General features: G+C 36.7%; 1 protein-coding gene across 2 annotated transcripts in view; it reads left to right on the forward strand.

Annotated features, from left to right (window-relative positions):
* Positions 1 to 17578, forward strand: part of Tll1 (tolloid like 1) — a 184123-nt gene that overhangs the window by 92241 nt on the left and 74304 nt on the right. For both annotated transcript variants that reach the window (XM_087900744.1, XM_087900745.1), the window contains exons 4-7: positions 669 to 821; positions 1332 to 1449; positions 13166 to 13344; positions 16386 to 16491. In XM_087900744.1, the coding sequence (XP_087756870.1) occupies positions 669 to 821; positions 1332 to 1449; positions 13166 to 13344; positions 16386 to 16491 (556 nt within the window). The remainder of the gene's footprint in view (positions 1 to 668; positions 822 to 1331; positions 1450 to 13165; positions 13345 to 16385; positions 16492 to 17578) is intronic.

The following is a 17578-nucleotide window of genomic DNA, read 5'->3' on the forward strand; positions in this document are numbered from 1 at the left end:
AGTCATGAGCATATGTGAAAAGCAAACACAACAAGAAAAATTCCAAGAAAGGCAAAGAAAATAAGACTCTCAAGTTGGAGTTTTCTTTGAATAGGTAGCATTTTGTTAAACCTATGCTACATTGTAGCAGCCTCTGGCTCATGCTGATAGCTGGAGAAGAATGCAGAAGACAGGAATGGAGAAAACTGCCAACACCTTATTTTTCTTGACCATTTATGTGATGTAACATTTATTGCTTTAGACTGTTTTATTGGAATATCAACCTTAGTTTCAATGATTAAGTACTTGACCAAAATAATTTAAAGAAATAATCTTGAAGGCTGAGCACTTTTGCTGAACAGTATCTATTTGATCAGCTGTGGTGAATGGGTCATGGATTGATAAGATAGGCAATATAAGACAGTTTTCCATAACCGTATACTCATTCCAGACTTCTGTATCTTATTGTCTCAAATATAAAAATTACTCATGACTCATTTATAGGACATGGGGAAATGATATTGGGTCTTAAAATACTTAAATATTTCTATGTATTTCTTAAACATGTAAAATGACTGTCATTTTTCCTTTAATGTGTATTTATGCAAATACATATATGAGATATTTGAACTCTTATTCCTTAAGGGTAGTAGGATTCAGTTGGACAGATGTTTTAAATGTCACTGCAGGCTTGGAGCAAAATAAGACCACTAAAGGAAAAGCACCTTTAAAATTCTCAGAACAAAATGAGAAAAACCGAGTTCCCAGAGCTGCTACATCAAGGACAGAAAGAATATGGCCTGGAGGTGTCATTCCTTATGTCATAGGAGGCAACTTTACTGGTAAGATATTTCCAGTGAGTACGGGTGTGGGTTTTTTAAAAAAGGAAATCTATTGTACAGGCATGTGTTTTTATAGAGAACTATTATAGAAAATACACTATCCAGTGAAATGTGAAAAAAGGCTCAATTAACCTGGACCTCTAACTTAAAACATCTCTGAATTTGAATTAAAATATCTTATCTTTCATTTAGGGTCTAAAGTATTGTGCTGGACTTCATACAGTGTTTCAGATTTACTCTGCAAGGAAGCTTGTCTGAACTGACCAGAAGAATGCTCACAATACCCTCAGAATCTTTTAGGCACATATTTGTAGAGCTATTGGTCTTAACCCTCTGATTAGAAAGCGAGTGTGGAGTCTGAGCAATGACTTATTGTGGTGCTGTGAACCCGGCATGGTTGATGACAGTGCCGGCTGGCATCCTGAACTGCCAGCCAGGAGGGCAGAGCCAGCACAAAACACACCTCTCTGAAAGCCCACACTGTTTTATTAAAGTCATGAATTTTTCCAGGCAGCCAGCGAGCCATGTTCAAGCAGGCCATGAGACACTGGGAAAAGCACACATGTGTGACTTTCACTGAGAGAAGTGATGAAGAGAGTTACATTGTGTTCACCTATAGGCCTTGTGGGTAAGTAGAGAATGGACTTCAGGTTTGAAGACTCAGAGGGGAGGGCCCATAGGTAGGATTCCTTTCTTCCTGCTTGCAGAGTACTTTGGCCAAGAGACAGTCTGAGTTTTTCATAATAAAGCTTGCATTCAGACAAACGCATTTCATGGTCACTGGGCTTTGTGCCCCTTTGCAGGCCGTTTGTCTTGTTCCAGAAGTTTTTCTAGAACGCAGCTCTCTGTGTTCAGCAACCTCACAGTCTGTGTCCAGCCTCTCTGAGAAATCTAAGTATTTAGCTGTTTCTAGTACAGTTGCTCATCATGTCATTTGGTCTCCGCTGCCCTATGTTGGTATTCAAATTCTTCCCTGTAGCATCTCAGACCTTTAGACAAATCTACCTGCTCTCCTGACTTCATTTACCAAGTTGCTGCCATGAGCAATGGGCTGCCAAGCACACTGGTGAGAGCAAGATTTCATACTTTCTATGGTTCGTTGGTGTTTTCTCCTACAATAGTGTTTTCGAAATGTACTTACGAGATAACAAATAATTTCTTAAAAGTAACTTCAGAAAAAGAAGAAATAAAAAGAGAACATGACATTTAAAGAGACAGGTGTAGAGATCTGGAGTCGGGGAGGGAGTGGGAGGTGAATGTGAACAATTTATATGCGTATATGGAATTGTCATAGTAAACAAAGTATTACAATAAATTAGATAATCATTTCAGGAAGTTGGCAAGATGTTCCAGAGAGTAAATATGTGTACAAACAAACCTGATTGCCTAAGTGGCCTCTAAAAGCCACATAGTATAAGCAGAGAATCTACTCCTACAGGCAGACCTCTTATCTGGACATGTGCACACAGTCAGACATAGTTCTTCGCTGTAGGCCGAGTTCTCTTTTGCAGACAACTACTCTTGAATAATCATTCAGATGCTTAGTATTAATTACAAATGCATGGCCAATAGTTCAAACTTGTTACTAGCTAACTCTTACATTTATATTAACTCATATTTCGTATCTATTCTTTGGTATGTGACTTATTACCTTTACTCAGTATGGCATGTCCATCTTCCTTCTCTCTGCATCTGCCTTCAACTCTCCAGAATCTGCCTTTCATTGTCCAGGCATTCCAGGTTTGCCCCTCCCACCTAATCTTATCCTGCCCAGCTGTTGACTAGTTAGCTTCTTTATTAAACAAGCCACATTGACGTATTCACAGAGTGTAAAAGAATAGGAATTTCTGCCTTTTTGTTTAATTAAAAAGGAAGGTTTTAACTTTCATATAGTAAGACCATACATAATAAAAACAGTTATCAAATAAGAATTACAGTTATAATATCTAATCAAAATTAGAGAAAACATATTATCTGACTTATCTTTGTGAGTCTAATGTTTTATACGTAATTTGGCTTTTATTATAACTAAGGAAAACCTTAGTTATGACTATCTAGTCTTCAGCTTTGTCAAAGACCTAAGGACAGGGACACCTAGCAGCTTGAATTGTCACCCTAGGTTCTTCTGTGATGTTGTGGCATCCAACTTGGGCTTAGAGGACTGTATATCTGGCAGACATTTCTGATAAGCAGAGAAATTTGAAGGACTGTCCTACCTGTCTTGGTAGAGTTTGGAAGTGGCTTTCTTTGGTTCAGTTTACACAGTATATGGTCAGTAATTGAAGCAAGCGAAATTTCTTTGTACAAATAGCTAGCTGTTGACATAAAGAAAGCAAACGCCATATGGCAACACACATGGTTGGGCTTCTTCTTTTATGATGTTTTTAATAGTCAGTAAAGAGATATGGTGGCAGCCAGGCCATCATGAATGTGTATATCACTGTAGAATGTTGATTTTTTTTCTTTTCTCGTTTTTAATTTGGAAACTTCTATCCAACAAAAGAACAGTGATTATAGCCATTGATAGTTAAATCACTTCAGTGCATCTAAATTTCTTTTTATTTTTATGTGTTTTTTTTATAATTGAAAATAGATTTTTTTCATACAGTATATTCTGATTAGGGTTTCTCCTTTCCCATATTCCTCCCAGATCCTCTCTACCTCTCCTCCCATCAGGATCCACACTCTTCTTTTGTTTTTTTCTCACTAGATAGTCACCTAAAAGTTAAGAAATACCTGTTAAAGGGTAGGCTCTCCAACAGAAATGGTGATTTTAATTATTTTAAGTTGATCTTTAATTCATTACCTGAAGCTCTTCCTGACACAACAGTTGATATAACTGCTGCGACAACGATCTAAGTACCTGTGTTGCTATAGAGACGTCAAAGCTGCTGTCTATTTCCTTTGGAGAAAATGCATCTCACTCTACCATGCCCCGTCTCTATTTGAGGGAAACACACGTGACACCAGTGAGTGTCGGAGTGGCCCACCATGTTATCTTCACTCTTCCCATATTTTATTCTAGATAATTTAACTTTTAAAAGTAATGAACTTCAGTTTTGTCCTGACCTGAATGACATTAAGAAAAGTTAAACATCATTATCTACAGATATTGTTGGATAGTGCCATAAAGCATTGTCCATAGTTCATAATTCAATAATTGAGTAATGTTTCCTTCAAATTTCTTGAATTTGGCTTGCTAATTTTTAGAAATATTTGAGAAACCTTCTAGTTCTTTGATCTGTTTAATATTTTGAACATCCAGATCCCCGTGCTTCTGTCTGATTATTTAATTTTAACAATTATAGCCCAGTTTATGTATTTCTAAATATGTGTGTTTGGATCCACACATCTTTCCACTTTCCTTCTCCAGAATTTTGTAAAGCACTACTCTGTTTGTTTGTAATACATTGATACTCATATCAATTTTATTTTCTCCTTAGTGATTCTCATTTTACTTTCATCCTACTAGAAGAGGTTTTCTCATTCACCATCTTTATTTTGCTCATACTTTTGTTTGTGTAAATGCATTTATGATGTAGATGCTAAGTTTAGAACGTAAGAGAATTAAAAATTTCTCAGCACAAGACATTTCATTCCAATGACAAAGCAAACAATGATCGCATGGAGCTGTCAAAATGGGATAATGGAGAAGTGCTCCTAGCCAAGGAAATCTACATTAATATAGATGGTGAGACCCCATTGGAGAAAACACATTTTCCTCTGCCAGTGGGTATCAATTGCAGACAGCTTTGTGGTTAGGGATGGATTCTATCCACTTCAACGCTCACAAAATGAACTTAGGGCTATTTTTGTAGACTTTTCGTCTCTGATTAATTGGTAATTTTTTATGTACTATTGGTCTTTTTCTTGTTATTTTTATTTTCATTTTGGTAGTGTGTATGTGTTTCTTTGTTGTTTAAATTTCCTTTCATCTGCTTTAGAGAAAGAGAAAGACCACAGAGTTGAGAGGTAGGGGTGTGGGGAGGGGACATCTGAGAAGAATTGAAGGAAAGGAAAACATGATTAAAATACTTGGTATAAACATTTGTTTCAGTGAAAAAAAGAAGAAGAAGAAGAAAATAAAAAGAATAGTTGAGGATGTGTGCTTCAAGAGATTTCACAGGAGATGCCTGGGCAAATGAGACCAAACTAGCCCACTCTTGCAGTTTGGTTAAATTCTGGTTCTATAAATGGTCATTAGTACATGCATGGGAATGTCACATTGGTCCCCACAGATGTGTAGAGTTACTATTTGTCAATGGAATAATCAGGAGATAGTAAGGTCTCTTAGTTGCAAACCACTTGGCTGGCATGCTCAAGCCCCTGGGTTTGACTCCTAACAGTTGGAAATTAGCAAATAAGGAAGTAAAATGGAATAAATAAAATAACAAATGACGTTTAAATGAAATCAATTAAGATTCTTTGCCTTATTCTTTTCTTGATGGAATTCTTCCCTAGACTTTGTTCTTATCCATATTTGAGATGTCCACAGTGGGATTTTTTTTATGTCCATTAGATGCCCACAGTGGACTTTTGTTCTACCTACAGCAGTTACAGTTAGTTACCTTACCTCATCTTGCTCAAGTATCTATCTTTGCCATGAACTAGGACATACAATTTACCTTTGTGTCCTCATGGCACACACATATTGTTTTACATATAGGTGTTCATAAGAATATAGACAATTTCAACATTATTTCAGTCTCATAAATTTCTTAAACAAGAAAACTCTGTGAGTTTATATTTTACATCAAAATAATTAAATGATTTGCAACTTACCCAGAGACGATTAAAACTCATCTGCATTCCTAAAAACAAAACTTTTTACATTTAAATATTTGGGTTTCTTTGAAATTAAAATTTAATTACATATCTTCCTTCCATTTCCTTCCTCCAAACCACCCCATATGCCCTTCTTCACTTGCCTTCAAGTTGATAGCTTCTTTTTTCATTAAATGCTAATGCGTGCACATATGTATATGCTTGTATACTCCCATTATAACCTGTTGAGTCTATATGTTCCTCATGTGAAAAATCAAACTTTTAAGTGCTATATAAAAATATATTTTTGTCAATGTTATAGTTGTAATGGTGCATTTTGGTGAGTTTGGGAGTGTCATTTCGTATTTTCTTATTTGCCTTATATTATTTTTTAAATAATAGTAATGATACTTTGTAACAGAACTAACTCATTGACTTTTGATCATTTTATTTATTTTGTGACTTCTAAAATTTCACCCAGGGCTAAAGATACAGATGTGCCATCATTTTTGTTGTGATAGTGCTGTGTGTAAGTCTCAAAAACTAATCTTGAATTTAAAAGAGCTTGAAAATGTTGCTGCATAAATATTTAGGGCCTGGTAGAATATACCAAGTCAAACATTCATCACTCCTTCTGGACTTCAGTGTTGGATCTTTCATGTCTTAAGTACTGGGACATTGCACCTATAGCATTTAGTTGGACAGAGTATGACTCACTATGGAATATGGTATGCCTTTACCATGATGACATTTCATTCAATTTTACCATGGTAAAAATTGATGGTCACATCAATCAGTTCCATTTCTTTTTTTCTTTTCTTTTAAATGTATTTATTTTATATGTATGGGTGTTTTGATTGTATGTATGTCTGCACCATGTGTGTTCCTGGGACCTGCAGAAGTCAAAAGAGGGCATTGGATCCCATGGAGCAGGAGGTACAGTCATCTGTGAGCACCACGTGGATGCTGAGAATAGTATGTGCATTCTTTAGAATAGCATCCAGGGTCCTGAATCATTGAGTCATCTCTTCAGCCCCTATCAGTTCTATTTTTTAATGTTAGCATAATAAGGACACATTTTACCATAATCACCTTGCCAATAAGGTGATTTGTAACTTTTATAATTTCTAAAACTCAGAACTGAAAAAGATCTCTGCACTTACAGGGAATGATAATGAACAGGGAACTTTCATTACCTTCAAAACGTTTTCTTTTTTTCTGTCTTACTTTGTTAATGAAAACCTTGCTTCATGCCAGATTGGTGGTGGGGAGAAAAATAGTGAAATGTAATAAAGCAATAAATAAATACTAAAAGATTTTAGTCAGATTATTTTGTTCTTTAGACTTAGTATGTTTCATGGTTTTTGGTTGAAGCTATTCACAAATTTTTACCAGGCTGTTTCTTTTTATAAAAATATTCATATATGTTATTTTTGACCCATTGTCAGTAGTATATATAAATTAATCTCCCTATAATATTTGAAAAACTTAAGCTGACAAATTAATATTTTCAATAAATGGCTGTTATAATAGTGGTAATCACTCTAAGAAAATTACCAATAAAATATGTTTTAATAGAAATTATTTGATTTGTTTTTGTGAGATATTTTTGTCACTAAATTTGTTACTTTATCTATTGTGCTCTATATCTACTACTTCTCTTATTCTAGCAGCTTCTTCAGTAATATTTAACAACTCTTTAACAACTTTTACAAAACCAACTACCAAGCTAATTTATTGAGCTGTTTTCTAGGTTTTGTTTCAATGTTTAAATTTTGTCTGTTTCATTAAGATAATGGTGAGATTATCCTATACTTACTTAGTGCCTCCACCATTTCTTGTCACTTTCATACTGTTTTTTGGGGGAGGGGTTATAACATCAAACAGAAGTAGTTTTCTTTCTGTGAAAGAATTTCAGTTAGAAGATTGTACCAGCCAAGATTCTTGTGTACAAACAACTGAGTTAAGTTAATTTAGCGAAAAACAATTTATTAGGAGATTTTTAAAAAATTCTGAATTATACTAAGGAAAAACTGGAGAGCCAGGTAGAAGGGAGAGCCTCAGGAGGACCACTTTAGTCCTTGCTGTACTTGCTGTCACCAGTGGAGTCCAACCTCCCCTTTCTGCCTACGGGAACTCATTTTCCAAGACATATCTGTGGAGGTTGTGCCATATTTGAGATTCTGTGAGCTAGAGCTGGTAGGGAGTCCTGTCTCCTAAAATGCAGATATCCTAGAAATGACAGAAAAGACTAAACTAAATCACTGAAAAGATAACACAAGAAATTCTTAGAGGAAAGGTAAGCAGAGAAGACTGGAGGTCAAGTCTGTGCAGAGTTGAAGAAGGTTATAGAAGACAGTCACTTGGGTGTTTTGGAGGTTTGAACTTTTGGGATAGACAGAAAAAGACAATGAGACATGAGCCCTCTCCATGTTCGGGGCAGAGCACAGGGGTATGGATGGAGTGAAGTGATAGCAGGGGCAGTGTTGAGAGATGAGCGAGATGAGATGAGAGATGTGGTAAGATTTATGACTGTGAAGAGCATTTAGAAGATATCGAAACAAATGATCCATCTTCCCTAATTGTTTCGAGCATCAATTGCTGTTAACTCATATAGGGCTGTCTAAGTCCTATATGCAGTCCCATGGGGATGCCTCGCTCTGGACATAGCTCTTCTTTGGCAGACCAAACAGCAACCACGTGGCCAGCCACATGTTGACTCTTAAATGTTTTCTCTAGCAATGACAGCTTGGGCTTCGGTGATGTTGTCCAGGGCAAGCCATGTAATGAAACCCAGAATTAGTGGATTAGGGACTTGTAATCACCAACCAGAAAAGGGGAATGCGTATTTTTGAGCATTGACACAATTTACCACACAGTTACTGAATATTGGCATAATCCAACTTGACATTTAAAAACTATGGTGATGTTAAGAAAACACTGGGATAGTGAGGCAAGAAAGAATCGGAGAAAAATTAGCGGACATTTCAACACGCCACATGAGAAATGATAGCTTCGGAAAGGGCACTAGCTTCTCAGCTGGGGTAATCCTTGTGGATTCCCGGGAGTTTCCCTAGTGCCTGGTTTCTCACTAACCCCATAATGACTCCCTCTTTCAAGGTATCTCTTTCTTTTTTTCTTCCTCTCTGTCCTTCACCCAATTTGACCACCCTGTTCCCTCATGTTCTCCTCCTTGCTCCACTTCTCCCTTCCTCTCTCCCCTACCACTCTCTCCCTCCCCCCTTCTTCCATGCTAGCAGTTTACTAAGGAGATCTTGTCTACTTTTTCTTCCCAGGGGGGAATCCATGTTTGATGTATGTCTCTCTTAGGGGTTCTCCTTGTTTCATGTCTTTTCTGGGGTTGTGGATTATAGCCTGATTATCCTGTGCTTTATGTCTAATATTCGCTTATGAGTAAGTACATACCATGCTCTTCTTTCTGTGTCTGGGTTACCTCACTCAGTATAGTATTTTTTTATTCCATCTATTTGCCTGCAAATTTCCAGATGTCATTGTTTTTAACCAGTGTGTAGTACTCCATTATATGAATGTACCACATTTTCCATATCCATTTTTTAATTGAGGAGCATCTAGGTTGTTTCCAGGTTTGGCTATTATGAATAATGATGCTATAAACACAGTTGAGCAAATGTCCTTTTGGTATGAATGTGCATCCTTTGAGTTTATGCCCAATAGTAGTATTGCTGAATCTTAAGGCAGATTGATTTCCAGTTTTCTGAGAAACCACCATACTTATTTCCCTTAACTGTAACCAGATTGATGACTAACTTAATTGTCATCATAGAACCTTCATCCAGTAACTGATGGAAGCAGATGCAGAGACCCACAGTTAAGCAATGGACTGTACTCCTGGGGTCCAGTCATAGAGAGGGAGGAGTGGTACTATAAGCAAAGGGGTCCATATCATGTATCCCACAGAAACAGCTGACCCAATCACATAGGAGGTGATTCCAGACTTGGTGAGGGATAATGGTCTGTATTCTGTCAATTATATTTATTTATAAATGCTGATTGGCCAGTAGCCAGACAGGAAGTATAAGCAGGACAACCAGATAGGAAGTAGAGGTGGGTCAATGAGAACAGGTAATTCTGGGAAGAAGAAAGTCCTAGTCTGCAGTCGTGACTCAGCCACAGAAGAAGCAAGATATGACTGCCTCCCTGAATAAAGTACCAAGCCACATGGCTAACTCAGACAAGCATAATGGGTTAATATTAGTTATAGAAGTTAATGAGAAGCCTGAGCTAATGGGCCAATCAGTTCATAATTAATGTAGACTTCTGTGTGATTTTTTTGGGACTTAATGACTATGGGAACCGGGTATGACAAAAACTCAGACAACACAGACTGACACCCAGGGAGCCTGCAAAAGACTGAACTAGACCTTCTGAATGTGGGTGACAGTTGTGTGGCTTGGACAGTTTGTGGCACCACTAGCAGTGGAGTCAGTACTTATCCCTAGTGTATGAACTGGCCCTTTGGAGCCCATTCCTTATGGAGGGATCCTTTGCTTATTCTCAATATGGTGGTTGTGGTGGGAGGGGGAACCTTGGCCTTGCCTCAAGTAATATGACAGACTTTGTTGAGTCCTCAAGGGAGGCCTCATACTCTCTGACGTATGGGTGGGGTGGGAAGAAGGTGGGGGAACTAGAGGATGGGAGGGAGAGGGAACTGGGACTGGTGTGTAAAATAAGATTGTTTTAAAAATAAAAAAGAAAGAAAATAAATAAAAGCAACTACAAAAAAAAAGAAAGAAAAGAAAAGTAAAGAGCAATGGCACTGCTGTCCTGAGAGGCAGATGTGTGGATTCTGGGCTTAGATTAAAAGTAGAGCCCACAGGATTGCCTGCTGGAGAGAAAGGGAACTCTGGATTACTGCTGGTGCTTGAACTGAGAAAGTCAAAGGAAGCTTAAAGTTGCCATCTGTTTTCATCAGGATGCGTAACTCACTGTGTGGAGAGGTGGTTTATTTATTTACTCTTCCATTTATTGAGAACTAAACTGGGGAGATATTCAGTGAGGTGCTTTACTATTCATTGATGTAAAGAGGTTAAGTCACATGGGTGGGTAAATAAGAAAGCTCTTCAATGTGCAGGGTCTTCTGTAAACGTATTGCCTTGGATGTTTGAGTGAAGTCAGTGAACAAAAGAAGCGGGACTCCTGCCCTCATGAATTTAACAGTTTAATGGAACACTTAAACTTGTGGTCTAGGACTTTCTAAAAATAGAAACTAACTGAAAAATTGACTCATTTTGTGAAGATCATAAAGCGATTAAATGAAGTTAGTGGAAGCCATTTAAAAAGGAATCACGGAAAGGTGGAAGCAATCCTGAGTTACGGACAACCTAAAGAAAGCTTTCATGGTATTTTGGTCTGTAAACCTTAAATGAAAGCCAGGCACAGGAGATTTCGATTACTTTCTATAATTTAAGGTGAAATGAAACTCTTTTATATGTGGAAATCGTTTTTCTGAGCGGGCAGGTTAACCTTTGATGCATTGCACCATAGAAATGACAAATAAATTAGACATGAAATGCATATAGCAATAGAAGAAAATAGGATCAAACTTGATTTCACTAGAAACTAAGACAGTGTTTTGATTAAGTCATGCATTTTTGAATTTCATGTTACCTTGTCATCACATGCCTGATACTTTTATAAGCATACGTTTAATGAACCTTAATGTCTAGAATTCTCCTGTTCCTAAGACCTTTAGTTAGTCAAGGATCAAAGTACCACATTTTTCTTATTTCCCAGGGCCATTGAAAATAATAGCTCTATGAAATAGGCACTGTGAAATCTGTTTTTCCTTTCCACTATGAAACTCATCTTATTATGGGAAATTGCTCTGGGTTCAATTATGCCATAAAGGGTGTTTAGGATTAAATAAATAGACAGCCTTTCTGTCCCTCAGAATTCCTTTTGCAAAGTGCTGTGTTCTCTGAATATAACCAGCTAGAATGACTCACTGTGGGAAGTTCAATTGCTATATAATCATCAGATATTTTTGTCTCCTTACAGTTGCTATAAAATAGCAAATATTTTAGTTTAAATTTCCAAAGTTTGCAAAATACAATAGTTTTTGTATTATTGTAATATTGCACTCTAGCATTAAGCAATTGACCCATAGACACATGTCATAGAAGTCTAATAATGTTTGCAAAAGCAATCAATAGGGGAGTCTCCATCATAAGTTTTCATAGCCTACACAGGGCTGTGTCACTGAACATCATGGTCTAGGTAGCTGATATACTGTGAACTTTCTGGATTTGTGTCTATGAGGACATTCCTTGGATGTTAAATGAATGTGCTTATGCTGTATTCTTATGTGGTGGAAGGATTGAAGGTAGCTTTCTAGAACTTTCTTCTTAAGGTCTTTGATCTTACTCCTAAGGAATTTGTACCCATGACCAACTTATTTTTCAAAGCCACATTTTAAACAAGATCTCACCAGGAGTTATATTTTGATAGATTTTGGGGAGACATTGTGATTGAGCCTCTTCCTCCAGTTTTAACTATTAACTACAGGTGATTCACCTTTATTTAACTTTTGTAATATTGCATTTATTTATTTATGTGTGGTAATCTATGTAGGTATGCATGTCATGGCACAAAGGTGGAGATCAGAGAATGACTTCCCAGAGTCTTTTTCTCTCTATTCCACGGATCTTGGGAATCAACCACACATATTCAGAACTGGAGGAAATATTTATCCTTTTAGCAATCCTGTCCAGACCCTTGAATTAGCATTTTCTTATACTTTAGTTTGTGTGTGTGCATGCATAAAAAAGTCTTGGTTGATATTGAGAACTGTCCTCAATGACTCTTCTTCCTTATTATTGAGGAATGGTTTCTCAATCAAACCACAAAGTGGCCCATTGGATAGTCTGTGTCTCTACCCAGTTTGCTCTGGTATTTTCCCGGTGTTTGCTATCAGAGACTAGGTTTACAATGGTTTTCTGGCTCCTGACATTTTCACGGGGTCTAAGAATCTGGCCGCTGGTCATTACATCTGCAGTGGCCTGCAATTCAGCCCTGAGTCATTTTACCATCCCCTTCATTGACTTATAAAAATCATTTTCTATGTTTTAGAATTATTCCTTTGGTAAGAAGTTTAATTTATACTTCTAATCACCAATGTCTTTCACAGATAGTTTTTTTTTCTCTTTCTCTAGAAAATAAAAGCAAATTTTAAAATAAAGTTGTATTGGAGTATTGGCAGATAGTTACACTGCTAATGCAGTGATTATGATGCAGATAATGTAGGGTAAATATTCTTTTCAACAACATTCTGCATAATTATTATCATAATCGTTTCTGATCTAACTTCTCAATGCTGTCAAACTGGTGAAATTTACTTTGTAATATAAAGGTAATTGTCAAGCATTCGATTGCTGAGAGATTGATCATATATGAGCTTAAAACTCGTTAATAAAAGGCTGCCCTGACTCAGAATATGCCAGGCTCTACAGGTGGCCACTGTTGCTTTCTGGGAATTCCATGCTGGCAAGTCCAGTGTTCTGCTCTTCACAGGTCCTTTTCCTGCTTTCCACTTTTCATAGATGCTGCTCCTATGTCGGTCGGCGGGGAAATGGCCCTCAGGCCATCTCTATTGGGAAGAACTGTGACAAGTTTGGAATCGTTGTTCATGAACTGGGCCATGTGATAGGCTTTTGGCATGAACATACCCGCCCAGACAGAGACAACCATGTCACCATCATAAGAGAGAATATCCAGCCAGGTGAGAACTTTGGGAACCTACAAACTTACACTTCTAAACCATGCAGACCTTTCTTAATATAGTATAGTCAACATTTTACTGTATTAAAACTTGTTACCTCTAAGCTTCTTTTTCTAAGATATAGATATTTTATTTTAAATATCTTGCTTCTCATGAACGGATATGATAATTCTTAATTCTTTGATTTATGCTGTTTAGACTATAATGGGGTTCAGGGTTTGGATTATGTGTTATAGCTACTGGAATTAATACTGTGTCAGCTGTAATTTTTGGAAAAAATTCCAGTGAAATGAGTCATTCCCAAGATAATCTTTATAGTTTATTGGAATTTTTTTTCTTAGACGTGATTACACTAAAGACAGATTTTTAGAGTGTTTTCACTAGTTAAAATGGTAAATAAATAAATAAATCTAATTTTCTTTTAGAGTCTTGTGAGTGATAATACACTTATTGTCAAATTTTTAATTTCTTTTAACTCACATATTCAGAGATACCAGTACATTTCCTTTGAAAAGAGTTCCAATACTTGTTTGTCATTTTGGTGTATTGTGTCTTTTAAGTATAAGCAGAGTCAACGGGGATCTTATTTTTCTATTCATGGTCAGCTAAAGGACTATGGTGAATTTCTTAGGATATTCTGTAATAAATATCATTTACGTCTTTGTTCATTCCTCATCTACTGCATTCTGCTTGCTGCAGCACTGGCTGGGGAGGTACGGCTATGGAAAATGCCAAAACTCTGTGTGGAGAGGAATAATAGCCATTCATTGCAAATGCTGCGGAGTCTAAACTAAACCCAACACATACTACTTTGGGCAACTGAAAGCAGTTGTCTCCAAAGTTAGAGATAAGAAATATTAAAAAGAAAAGAAATAAACATGAATTAAGAGGGTGATGAAATATTTAGGGTTAGAACTTCATAACAACGTTTAGCTCTGTCTTCCTGCTCGAAAGAAAATTGTAAGTGGGGGATTGGTCATTAATTATTAATTTCCCAGGGAGGTTAGAGTTATTGAGAATCAGAGTCATCTGTATAGTTCTCAGAAATTTATGCCTTACCCTCTCCTGGGAAATAATTGGAAGATTGTGCCCTAGTTACTTTTCTATTGCTGTGATAAGACGCCCTGACCAAAGCAACTTAAAGAAGCAGGGGCTTATTTGGGGTTTATTGTCTCAGAAGATTTGATTTACAGTGCATGCTCATCATGGCAGAGAGCATTGCAGCAGGCAGGCAGGCATGGCGTGGGAGCAGCAGCTGAGGGTTTACAGCTTAATCTGCAAGTCAGAGGAAGAAAAAGCTACGTGGGAATGATGTAGACTTTTGAAACCTTAAAACCCGCCCCAAATGACACAACTCTTCGAACAGGTCTATTCACTGAGGACCAAGTGTTCAAGTATGTGAGCCTATGGCGACTCTTCTCATTTGAACTGTAGACAAAGATCAGATCTGAAAAGTTCTCCCTGCTGTGGGACCTTTAACATGGGGTGGGAAGGATGAAGTAATGTCCTGGAACCAGCAGAATCCTGAATAAATGGTTTCTGTGGAGGAGGAGCTTCTCACCATTTGAACAGGAAAGGACAAGAAGAAGACATGCACATAGCCTCCAAAATTCTTTAAGGGGAACATGAGTGGAAGTCTTCAAAAGTTTTATTCCAGGAAAGAGTACAAACATTGGTACTATCAAATGGAGCGAGAAACACGGAATAAACACAATGATTTGTGAAAGAAAAAAAAGACAAACACCAATTTCATTTTCCTAATTCTCTATTGGAAAAGCCTGTAATGGTCTTCATTAGTAACACGGGAGTGACAGGACTGGATTTGGAGGGTTATCCAAAGATAAACCTTTAGTACTACATTTGACTATTTCAGGGAAACTCGAGAGAACAGCAAGACAAGGTTGCATTGGACAGCAACAAAACCTAAACAAAACTTAGAAAATACCTTCTGAACATTACAGTAACATCTATGAAATAAGAGAAAAGTTAATAGAGTATGGTATCCAGAACCAGGTGAATAAATCTTTTTCCTAGAACAATGCAATCAGAAGAGGAAAATAAAAGAAAATGTATATGGCCATGTGGAATATCTAGGAGCTTGAAACAGTTTCCAGTGTTCATCTTACATCATTAAGAGTGAGATAAAAAGAGGTGATATTTCTGAAACTTCTTTTAAGCACCAAGTAGATGAGAGGTTTGCTGTTAGATATTTTCGTATTGTTCTCTGTCTGCCAATCATTTTCATCATGTGGACCAAGGAAACAAAATTATGGGGAAGGCAATATTTAAAAGCAGTTGCTGATTCAAGATAAAGATATGGCAAAACTAGAAAGAAATGTGAACATAATAAAAATAGATATAGAAGTCAATATATGCAATGCTAGAAAATTATACCTCTGAATACTGTTTTTGATTAAACATTCAGGCTAACAGGAAAAAGAACAGTTACTGGATGAAGTTTCCTGATTGACTGGAACTACCACAGCGGGAAGATCCCAGGCTGAAAATAACCACATGGCAGGCTAATTGTTTATGCATTTATGACTTGCTGTGAGTCAGAAACCTGAGATTAGGTGGTTTTTTAAGAGTAATGTCTGAAATGCACACACTTTGGTTTTAAGTTTACATGCAACATAGATGTCTATGATAAAAATGAAATTTGTGCGAAGACCTGGTTATTTGAATTTGTGTTAGATTGTGGTTGTAAATAATTATTATGAATTATAATTATTTGTGTAACACTCACACCAGTAATATAACTTTAAAGAAAAGAGTATTATGAGATGGATAAATAGTATGTGGAAGAACAGCATGCTCTACTTTATCTTGTTTTGTAGAAATTAGGTCATTGTTCCACTCCAGTATGGTGTTCCAATTAGACATTGTGAGGACATATGGTTTTGCTTTTTTTTGGATATGAATGGATATGTGTATAAAAACAAACAATAACACCCGTCACTTAGTAAAACCCAAAAGTAGGTCCCAGATTTCTGTTCTCTTTTCTTTCGTTTAGAAGTCTTCTGTTTTTCCTGGACTCTTAGGGCAAGAGTACAACTTTCTGAAGATGGAGCCTGGAGAAGTGAACTCTCTCGGGGAGAGATACGACTTTGACAGTATTATGCACTACGCCAGGAACACCTTCTCAAGGTTGGAGTCTCAGGTTATACCTTTTGACTTTTAATTCCTTCTCTCATGGGACTCCACACAAAGCTATGTTTATCTTTAGTACTAGAACCACTTTCAAATATCACTGCCCTGGGGCAAAAGAAATGGAGCAGATGCTCATGTGAAAGACGTTTAAAACACACTTTTCCAGTTCTTATTGAAAGCAAACACTGAAAGTGATATTGAGAGTGATACAGATGATTTAAGTGATTTTATATCCTTGAGTTATTAAATATTCAATGAAAACAATTACCTAACCACACAGCGTCTTAAACTGGCAATGTATTGTTTAATAAAAATTAAAAATTCACTAGTCAAATATATGATCCCTGTGTTGCATATAGATGCCATACTGTATGTTTGAATTGTGTTTTAGGGCATGCACACAGGCTTTTTGAACCACTTATGCCACAGATTTAAGTAGATGAAAACTCAAAGATTATATTTGGAAGATATCTTGCTTTTATTTAGTTTACAACTGATAAGTACACTCCAATTATGCACTTAAATTGTATTAATTATAACTGTCTTGTTTGAATTGTAATACATTTGGGTTTTGATCTACTTCACCCTAAAGATGATTCTACCAAACAAATAGCTCTCAGGTAAGGAAGTTGGAATTCAAACACCAAGTCCCCCATCTCTCTCCTTTCCAATCATGGATGCTCATTTTGGAGCTACATGCCCATTGGCTCACTCTCTTTTGTTGTTCACCTTTGTCCATTTCACAGTTCATAGTTCACAGTTCATTTATAGCAATTTTTTAAAGAGTGTTACAAAGAAAAGACAAAGTCAAATTTATTCCCTGGTTCCTTTTTTAAATGAAACTCTAAATGACAGTGTGCCAATGAGCCCTTAAAATGTGGGTGCATGTAAAATTTCCTTTATTAAAAGATTAAACCTTCAAAAGTGTTGTTGTTATCGGGCCTTTGAAAAGGGTTCTCTTCTCAAGTTCATACCATAGACACATTTATTCACAATACATCTATTCAAACAGAGCAGCGTTCAAATATTTATTGTTCCTGGAATAGGAATTTAAGTTTTGATAAAAAAAATACACCCAGAAATT

Source organism: Myodes glareolus, chromosome 23, assembly GCF_982192425.1.
Source record: "Myodes glareolus chromosome 23, mMyoGla1.1, whole genome shotgun sequence".
NCBI classification, from domain to species: Eukaryota; Metazoa; Chordata; class Mammalia; order Rodentia; family Cricetidae; genus Myodes; species Myodes glareolus.